Raw genomic sequence first — 10,518 nt, 5'->3', positions numbered from 1 at the left:
TGATCTCAACGAAGCGCCTGTTGATAATCATGACCACCTATATCTACATCAAGGATGCAGGTCAAATGACATCAGTACATAAAATGTACAAGTATGTAATATGGTTGATTAAACAAGTAACTGAATTGAATGACCGGAAGCAACTCAACTGAATCAATACATGAACATGAAGTGAAAATCATTTAAGCTTTACAATAAAATATACAATGAAAGTAACATGAAAATAATTTACTTTACTTGTGGGGAGTTTCTCTAACCGACAACCATTACTATGAGTCTAGCAATGGTATAACTTCCCGCCACATGTTGCAAGGGCTCATCCTATACCTTGCTGGGGTATAGGATTATATCGTGACTATGGATCCAACTATATGCCTTCTCAAAGGCGGTGAGGAGTCGCATGAAGAATCAATGCTATCTTATCCTACTCTGGCTACGTAGTTTTATGGGACTTTTGAGTTATAAAAGACTCTAACCCAACTCGGTGCTCGATACTACTCCCAAAATCATTAATATAACTTTGTGTTCAATTCACCCATTACAAAGAATGGACTTCTTACATTACTTGAAATACTTTTCAAAACATGAGACGTGTTTACCTTCTTGAAAACATGCACTTATGAACTTATCTTTCAAGTCTAATAATTAACATAGGTATCTATGTATATGAATAAAATAGCATTAGAAACTCTTAAGTCTTAATGAAGTAGAACCTTTAACTTTTTTCTCAAAACTAGTTTGAAACACAATGATTGGCTTTCAAAGACTCTCAAGACTTATAACTAAATTTGTAGGGTTCATGCGGAATTATGGACATGAACGACTCACCTCAAGTGAAACTCATGAATACAACTCTATCTCAAAGCTCATCTTTACTTCCTCAAAAAAATTCAGTTTAAAACTCAAGTGTTGGCTTTGAAAAACTTTTCAAGATTTATAACTCAAAATAGGATATATGTTGAATTATAGACATGAACAAAATCAACTCAAGAATCATAATACATAACATATAGCAATTCAATAATTAGGAATAGAATTTCAAAAAAGGATCAGGAACTCAAGAACTCAAAATCAACTAATCTCAAGAATACTCAAATCTAGGGGTAGAATTCTAGATTATTCTTTTACTGATTTGAAAGTAGATGTAGGGCGTGAGGACGAACTAGTCCAACACTATGATAGCCTTAAATACCTGGAAGAACAAGGTTCTTGAAGAATCTTGAAAAAGAATTTGAGTAGAAGCCTTGAAACCGTAGCTTGAAGGTAAACGATCAAGAATACCTTTCTTGAGATTCTTGAATTAGTTTCTTGAAATCTCTATGACCAAGAATTATGATTTTCATTAGTGATTCATAATTGTATGGAGGAATTTGAGTTGGAAAGAATGAAATTCTTGGAGAAGGACTTACATTGAAGAAGAATCTTGAAAAAGATTGAAAGAATCTTGAATGAAGTCTTCTACTTTGATTTTTCCTTAGGGTTTTGTTTTAGGGTTTGAGAGAGATGAGAATGATGAATTAAAAGATAAAAATCTGATTGTTTTGGGTCTTTAATTAGTCAAGAAATTCGTTTATGATTTTCTTAGAGGTAAAAAGACAAAAGCGACCCTTTTTAATATTTTCTCGTCGGCTAATTCGTCACTGCACTGTATCCGGTTACTAAAAAGGCCATAACTTCTTGCTCAAAACTTGAATTGAAGCGAAACTAGTGGCGTTGGAAAGACGATTCAAATACCTTTAATTTAATAGGTTATGGGCCACGTATATCTTTATATTCTAGGAGATATGATTATTTGAAGTTGACCCAAGTAAACTTTTACATCAAAACTTAATCGGTAAGGAAACTTTCAACTCAACTTTGTGCTAGGAGTTTTTAGTGACCTTAATTCATATCCAAATCATTCCACACTAAAGAATTTACCTTTACACATATGGGTAATTTATGAATCACCCAATATGAACCTACAAGTAAATGAAGAATGGTTCGAGTCCTAACTTAAAAAATTTCGGGTTGTTACATGATCATGTTGACAAAAGCTGGACGAATAATATATACATGAAAAGAACATGCTAGTAGGAAAGACTTACAAAAATATTGCAGATTTCAAGAAGTGCAACCATGCACAAGAGGAAGAAACTCTACTAAATTAAAAGTTAGAGAAAGTAGAAAAACAAAAACAAAAACAAAAAGAGTTGATGGGAAGGGCATCAACGAAAAGTGGAGAGAGAGTACTCCAACACCAAAAATAAAATTAAAAAAAAAACACAAAAAGAAAAAGAATTGGTGGAAAGGGCATCAACGACAGTTGGAGATAGAGTGCTCCAACACCAAAAAGAAAAGGCGTTGGTGGGAAGGCCATCAACCTTGGAAGTTGGAGAGAAGTGCTCCAACACAACCAATAGAAAAAATATCGGAAAAACCAAAAAGAAAAGGCGTTGGTGAGAAGGACATCAACCTTGGAAGTTGGAGAGAAGTGCTCCAACACAACCAAGAGAAAAAAGGTCGTGAGTTGAAGAGAAAATGCTCCAACACTTGGTTGTGTTGGAGAGAAGGAAAAAATCCAAAAAGAAAAGGAATTGGTGGGAAGGGCATCAACCTTGGAAGCTGAAGAGAAGTTCTCCAACACAACCAAGAGAAATAATATTAAAAAAAAAACAAAAAGAAAAGATGTTGGTGTGAAGGGCATCAACCTTGGAAGTTGGAGAGAAGTGCTCCAACACAACCAAGAGAAAAAAGGTCGTGAGTTGAAGAGAAAATGCTCCAACACTTGGTTGTGTTGGAGAGAAGGAAAAAATCCAAAAAGAAAAGGAATTGGTGGGAAGGGCATCAACCTTGGAAGCTGAAGAGAAGTTCTCCAACACAACCAAGAGAAATAATATTAAAAAAAAAACAAAAAGAAAAGATGTTGGTGTGAAGGGCATCAACCTTGGAAGTTGGAGAGAAGCGCTCCAACACAACGAAGAGAAAAAATGTCGTGAATTGGAGAGAAAGTGCTCCAACACAACCAAGAAAAAAAATATTGTGAGTTGAGAGAAAGTTCTCCAACACTTTGAAGTTGGAGAGAAGGTGCTCCAACACAACCAATTTTTTTTTTTGAAGATTGAAGAGAAGTACCCCAACAATTGAAAGATTTAAGAGAAGTACTACAACAATTAAAGATTGAAGAGAAGTACTCCAATACAACAACAATAACAAGAAGAAAAAGGCAATAGTATACAACTTTGAATTACAGCAGAATGTTGGAAATAATAATTCAAAGTTGGAGTAGAAATCCTAAGTTGATTAGGATTTGTTATTCATGGTATTTACTTATTTATGTTTAATTAGGATTTGTTAGCTAGAGTGGTTCATAGTCCTAATTTAATTTGGTTTTTTCACTTTTATAAATAGGGATGTTACTTTTATTTTCAATACACAAAACATACACAGAAACATATAGAACTATTGAGTTTATAAATAAAATATTTTCCTTCAATTTATCTGTATAAAATTAGACTTGAGTTGTTTAGTAAAGAGTTTCAACGACCTCGAGAAGAACCAAAGGTGAATGGACTTAATAAAGAGATTTCAAGACATAGTAAACGTCAAAGAACATCTACTTCCTTCGCATATGATTTTGTAATATTTCTTCTTGAAAATGAGCCTCAAACATTCAAAGAAGTTATGTTTTTGTAGACTCATTCTTTTGGAAATAGGCTATCAATAATGAGATTTATTCAATCTTGAGCAATACATGGGAGTTGGTTGATCTTCTTCCAGGAAACAAACTTTTGGGTTCAAAATGGATAACAAAAGGTGTTCATTTTGGTCCTTCACCCTAAAACTAATAGATTTATTAAAATAATATTAAATTTAACTATGGACCCCACATGGCTTACAAAATTCACCATTCTTATATTTTTTGTTTGCTTCAAAGAAAAAACTCCATGAAATCTAACATAATCTTTTTCTACTTTCTCTAATGAAATTGATTATTTTCTCTAACAAAGCCTAACATTATTATTTTCTCTTTCCATGAGATCTTTCTTTGTAGCTAAGAAAGAAGACAATAATGGTTGATAAATCTTCTAGATTTAGAGTAAATGATCAAAATGAGCACCTTTAGTTATACATTAAGGACCATTTCAATTAAGAGAAATATATTATGGACCAAAAAAGCATCAAACGTACAAATTACCTAGGGTTACATATTGTTAGATATAGTTAGTACTTACTCATAAAATAGAAGATTCATTGTTCTTAGTTTTTATAGGGTTTACTTAAAGTTTTAATAGATTATTGTACGAGCATGATTCTCTTGAAAGAGCTACATTAATCAAATGTTTTGTTTACTTTCTCTTATATTCTTGTTCTATAGTAGTTTTAATTATTATAGTTATTGTTTACCGCTAATTATGAGTAGCTAAACACATAACTTGGATTAAGGAGCTTAGAGTAGGAATGAAGATAATAAATTATTTTAAAATAAATATCTTCTAATGGAGGTATGATCATTGTGTACTAAATTTCTTTCATAGTGATTGCCTTTTTTTAGTTGCAAACATTAAGAACTAGCTCGTATTCCAAAGGGAAAAGGGTCAAAAATACCCCTCAACTTTGTTTTATTGGTTGACTATACTCTTATCGTTAAAATGAAGTTATTCTTACCCTTGCCGTTTATTTGTACCCCTCAATTGGATGGAAAGCCCCAAATTGACCAAAATGATCCAATTTCAATTGAAATTACCCAATTCATCTTTTTGACCCAAATTCGAATCCAACCCAAACAAAACTCATGACAAATTAAATCCCAAAATCAATTTCTTCTTCATCTTCTTCCTCCCTGAATAAAAAAAATTATGGAGCTTAGAGTAGGAATGAAGATAATAAATTATTTTAAAATAAATATCTTCTAATGGAGGTATGATCATTGTGTACTAAATTTCTTTCATAGAGATTGCCTTTTTTTAGTTGCAAACATTAAGAACTAGCTTGTACTCCAATGGGAAAAGGGTCAAAAATACCCCTAAACTTTGTTTTATTGGTTGACTATGCCCTTACCATTAAAATGAAGTTATTCTTATCCCTGCCGTTACTAATTTCATTATTTGTAACCCTCAATTGGATGGAAAGCCCCAAATTGACCAAAATTATCAAATTTCAATTGAAATTACCCAATTTCATCTTTTTGACCCAAATTCGAATCCAACCCAAACAAAACACATGACAAATTAAATCCCAAAATCAATTTCTTCTTCATCTTCTTCCTTCCTGAATAAAAAAAATATTTTCATCTCTTTGCTCCATAAAAACTTCATACATTTGCAACATCATATATTCTCGTGGATTCATCAGCTTGTCGATTCAATTTTCTTACTTTAACATAATTTTCTTACTTTAACAGAATGAGAGATGAAGAAGATACACCCAATAGTAATCAAATATGCCTAGAGGAAATTTCACTCTCCCAACATGACACATATCATAAATAAACCCATGCCTCATAATTACGCCTGCAAAAAACGCAAGTTAAATTGGACTCTTGAACTGTGGAAATAGACAAATTACAACTCCCAATGTTAAGTCGTCATAAGACTTTGCAATTACATACACATACATGCTTTTAAGGGGATCACCATACCCGACTGATCATATCCCCTCACATTGAAAATTCTAAATTGCTAGCTAACATAAATATGTAACTCTAGAGGAAAGAGCACAACTTGTCTACAATCCATTGAGTTCTTGCGATTTGGGTTCTCATAGGAGATGGGTTTTGGGAGAAGATAATGGGTGTTTTGAGATGGAGGTGAAATAGGTTTGGGTTAAGTTAGTTGGGTCGGGTTTGGGTTAAAATAGATAATTGGGCAATTTCAATTGAAAACGAGTTAATTTGGGTCGATTTAGGAATTTTCATCAATTGAGGGGTACAAATGATGAAATTAGTAACAGTAGGGGTAAAAATAACTTTGTTTTAACGGTAAAGGTATAGTCAACCAATAAAACAAAGTTGAGGGGTATTTTTGATCCTTTCCCCTATTCCAATTCTCTTGACAAAACAAATTAAGACTTGGAAAAAATCATTAACAAAGATTTGGTGCTACCATTCACTGTCTAATAATTTGAGCTCGAGAGAGGATAGTTAACCTAAGACTTTTGATGAATGAACAAATTAATTAAACACCTCAAGTACCGACAAAGACTTAGGGTGATATTCTCTTAATTGTTCTAGGAGGCTTTAATAGACTTATAGATTCGTCAGATTTGCGCAGTGAAGACACCTGAGTGAGTTCATAGTAAAGTATTTCTTTGAGTTCAGCTCTAGAATCGTAAGCCTAGTTTGTCTTTATTTTTGATAATAATCCAAGTAGTTATAACTAATTCGAATTTTAATAAAAAATTATAGAGAACTCTAGTATGATCTCTATGGGATTCAACCTCAATCTAGTTGGGTTGCTGTATTTTGAAATTGACTGCTTTATTGCCCTAAAAATTATGTAGTTTGGAAGACATCAGACCACAACATCAGAAGCCTCAGATGTCTCTTTGTGAGTCAAACTATAGAGTGGAGCTTCATCCCATTATTAGTATTAGTAGCATTATTACCACCATTAGTGTTACGAGAATTTTGTGTGGGATTGGCATTACTAGAAGGTTGATTAATCATTTCTCTGACTATAAAGGCAAGCCAACTCTTTCTACCATTTATTTCTATTTTAATTAATGTGCCCCTTTATCCCACAATGATTTCAACTCGAGTCTATAAGTTATTGGATTTATAAAGCCTTTGATTGCATTTTGATAAGGCGTAGTCTGATTGTTATGATTCTTACCTAGCCTAACTGATAAAATGATTAGTGTGATAAGTGTGTACAATATGAACATCATCATAGTGTTTAAGAAATCTATACTAAAATCAAAAACTATACAACTGTTATATGGTTGGGACAGGTCCCCCACATTCATATTGATTTTTACTTAATATATTTAGAAATACTTTATTTTAAAAATCTATATTACTTTTGATGTGATTATTTATTACCACATAATGTCAAATACTTTCTTAAAAAATAAGTTTTAAAAAACATTCTTTTTTCAAAATATAGTGCCCACTCAAATAACGCTACTAAATGGAGAGGGTATTTAATTTCATTCAATCGAGGAAAAGTAATTTAGTTAGTAGCTGGAGCTCATTTGATCATAAAATAACATCTAAGCACAAAATTATCACCTAGAATTAGTTGAATAAATTAAATAATGATATAAATGAATATCAAACAAAAGCACTTGATTCACACATAAGTTGTCTTTTAATGTATCTAGAAAGTAAATTCAAAGAAACATAAATGTAAATACGCCATGCATTTTGAAGAAGAACATATTAATTATAATTCAAAATACGAGTTCTACTTCAAAATTGATACATATTAATAGCGTTTATTATTTTAGAGAAGAACCACCACCTCTTCCAAATCCTCCGCCTATGCCTTGTCCACCAATTCCAAACCCTCCTCCACCACCACCACCAGCAGCAGCAACATTGCCTTCCGGCAATACGTTTATTGCATTTCCAACACCACCTCCAATACCTCCGACTATTCCTCCCCCAGTTCCTCCTCCTAGTCCTCCTCCTATTCCTCCTCCCACTCCTCCACCTCCTCCTACAGGTATTATTCCAGGAACAATACTAGGTACACCTCCTATCAAAGGTATACCTGGAATATTGCCAGGTCCTCCTAACAAAGGTATTCCTGGAAGACCACCATATCCAAGTCCAGGTATCCCAGTTAAAGGTATATAAGGAATACCACCATATGCAGGTCCAGTGTCTCCACCTACCGAAGGTCCAACGGGGACATCACCCGGTCCTTGACCTGGTACTCCTCCTATTGAAGGTACACCCGGAATGCTGCTAGGTACTCCTCCTATTGAAGGTACGCCCGGAATGCTACCAGGTACTCCTCCTATTGAAGGTACGCCCGGAATGCTGCCAGGTACTCCTCCTATTGAAGGTATGCCCAGAATGCTGCCAGGTACTCCTCCTATTGAAGGCAGGCCCGAAATGCTGCCAGGTACTCCTCCTATTGAAGGTATGCCCGGAATGATGTCAGGTCCTCCTATTGAAGGTATGCCCGGAATAATGCCAGGTACTCCTCCTGTTGAAGGTATGCCTGGAATGCTGCCAGGTACTTCTCCTGTTGAAGGTATGCCCGGAATGCTGCCAGGTACTCCTCCTGTTGAAGGTATGCCTGGAATGCTGCCAGGTACTTCTCCTGTTGAAGGTATGCCCGGAATGCTGCCAGGTACTCCTCCTGTTGAAGGTATGCCCGGAATGCTGCCAGGTACTCCTCCTGTTGAAGGTATGCCCGGAATGCTGCCAGGTACTCCTCCTGTTGAAGGTATGCCCGGAATGCTGCCAGGTACTCCTCCTGTTGAAGGTATGCCTGGAATGCTGCCAGGTACTTCTCCTGTTGAAGGTATGCCCGGAATGCTGCCAGGTACTCCTCCTGTTGAAGGTATGCCTGGAATGCTGCCAGGTACTTCTCCTGTTGAAGGTATGCCCGGAATGCTGCCAGGTACTCCTCCTGTTGAAGGTATGCCCGGAATGCTGCCAGGTACTCCTCCTGTTGAAGGTATGCCCGGAATGCTGCCAGGTACTCCTCCTGTTGAAGGTATGCCCGGAATGCTGCCAGGTACTCCTCCTGTTGAAGGTATGCCCGGAATGCTGCCAGGTACTCCTCCTGTTGAAGGTATGCCCGGAATGCTGCCAGGTACTCCTCCTGTTGAAGGTATGCCCGGAATGCTGCCAGGTACTCCTCCTGTTGAAGGTATGCCCGGAATGCTGCCAGGTACTCCTCCTGTTGAAGGTATGCCCGGAATGCTGCCAGGTACTCCTCCTGTTGAAGGTATGCCCGGAATGCTGCCAGGTACTCCTCCTGTTGAAGGTATGCCCGGAATGCTGCCAGGTACTCCTCCTGTTGAAGGTATGCCCGGAATGCTGCCAGGTACTCCTCCTGTTGAAGGTATGCCCGGAATGCTGCCAGGTACTCCTCCTATTGAAGGTATGCCCGGAATGTTGCCAGGTAGTCCTCCTATCGAAGGTATGCCCGGAATGTTGCCAGGTAGTCCTCCTATCGAAGGTATGCCCGGAATGTTGCCAGGTAGTCCTCCTATCGAAGGTATGCCCGGAATGTTGCCAGGTAGTCCTCCTATCGAAGGTATGCCCGGAATGTTGCCAGGTACTCCTCCTATTGAAGGTATGCCCGGAATGTTGCCAGGTAGTCCTCCTATCGAAGGTATGCCCGGAATGTTGCCAGGTAGTCCTCCGATTGAAGGTATACCCAGAATGTTGTCAGGTACTCCTCCTATTGAAGGTATACCCATAATGTTGTCAGGTACTCCTCCGAGTAAAGGTATACCGGGAAGACCACCATATCCTAGTCCAAGTCCTCTAATTAATGGTACACCACCATTCTTTTGACTAGACATTGTTTTCACTCCATTTGTTAGTTCATCACTCTCTGCCAATTGCCTACCTAATATGCGCCCAACTAAAAGTATGGTTAAAACCAATATCAAAATGCCTTTCTCCCTCATTTTATTCTCTAAAATTAATCTCAACTATTTCAAATTGTTGCTGAACCTCATGCTATTTTATAGGTGGTAGAACATGAATTATAGAATTAATAACATCATATCTACTCCTAAGCTAATTCTAACTTTTAATTTCTTTTATTTATTGTGGAAAAGAGAAAAGCACATCGATCAACACCTTAAATTATTAAGCAATGAACTCTTTAATTCAACTCCTATTTAGTCAATTTTGTAAAACATGAATTAAATTACCTAATTAATAAGGGCATATCTACTATTAATGAACTAATTCTACCTTTTATATATTTTTAAATGTTTGAAACTTATAGAAGAAATTGAAAGTAGGACAACATCAAATTAATAAATTTGAGTCAAATCAAGAAAAGAAATCAAACTAAATTAGAAATAAAGTCAACATTTTTTTATGGGGAAAGAGATGCAATTTTCTAATGTATTTAGGTAGGATTAATGTGTTAAACAATGAAGAACAATTCATAAAAAAAGAATGGAAGTCAAATCATGAGTGATTACAGGACGTTACACAAGTAACTGAAGATTAGAAAACATTGCAAAAGTGGTTCAAGATTATTTATTATAAAATAATATTGGCACTGATATTTTTGTATTATTAGAGATGACAAGTGTAGAGTTAATCTATGGTTCAAAATGTTTTTCAATTTCTTTGGTTGGCTTAAATGTTTGGAAATATTTTCCAAATCAACTCATTTTCCTCAAATTTAAGGAAAATGACTTTCCTTCCAATTTTTTTTTTTTTAAATATGTATTTCCTCAAAAAAAATAAAATTCCTCAAGTTTTTCTTTTTAAAAAGATATATTTTCCTCATTTTAAAAAAAAAGATATATTTTCTCAAAAAATATGATTTTTTTAAAATTTTGTTATTTTTTCAATTTCAAATATATATTTATCGCTACTCGGCTATCCCC

The 10,518-nt window shown here is 35.5% G+C and overlaps 1 protein-coding gene across 1 annotated transcript; it reads left to right on the top strand.

Annotated features, from left to right (window-relative positions):
• The first annotated feature begins 7,462 nt into the window (after positions 1-7,462).
• On the top strand, positions 7,463-9,460 carry LOC107059481 (collagen alpha-2(IV) chain-like). The gene is made up of 2 exons (XM_015306032.1): positions 7,463-7,772; positions 7,875-9,460. The coding sequence occupies exons 1-2, from the start codon at positions 7,463-7,465 to the stop codon at positions 9,458-9,460; spliced, it is 1,896 nt and encodes a 631-aa protein (XP_015161518.1).
• The last annotated feature ends 1,058 nt before the right edge of the window (positions 9,461-10,518 follow it).

Source organism: Solanum tuberosum, unplaced genomic scaffold (assembly GCF_000226075.1).
Source record: "Solanum tuberosum cultivar DM 1-3 516 R44 unplaced genomic scaffold, SolTub_3.0 scf00003, whole genome shotgun sequence".
Taxonomy (NCBI): domain Eukaryota; kingdom Viridiplantae; phylum Streptophyta; class Magnoliopsida; order Solanales; family Solanaceae; genus Solanum; species Solanum tuberosum.
The sequence above is the reverse complement of the archived record's forward strand: the minus strand, read 5'-3'. Positions and strand labels throughout refer to the sequence as shown.

Coding starts and splice junctions, on each gene's coding strand:
- LOC107059481 (XM_015306032.1), top strand. CDS start 7,463: ATGCCTTGTCCACCAATTCCAAACCCTCCTCCACCACCACCACCAGCA. Junction 7,773..7,874: donor TCCAGGTATCCCAGTTAAAG/GTATATAAGGAA, acceptor CTCCTATTGAAG/GTACACCCGGAATGCTGCTA.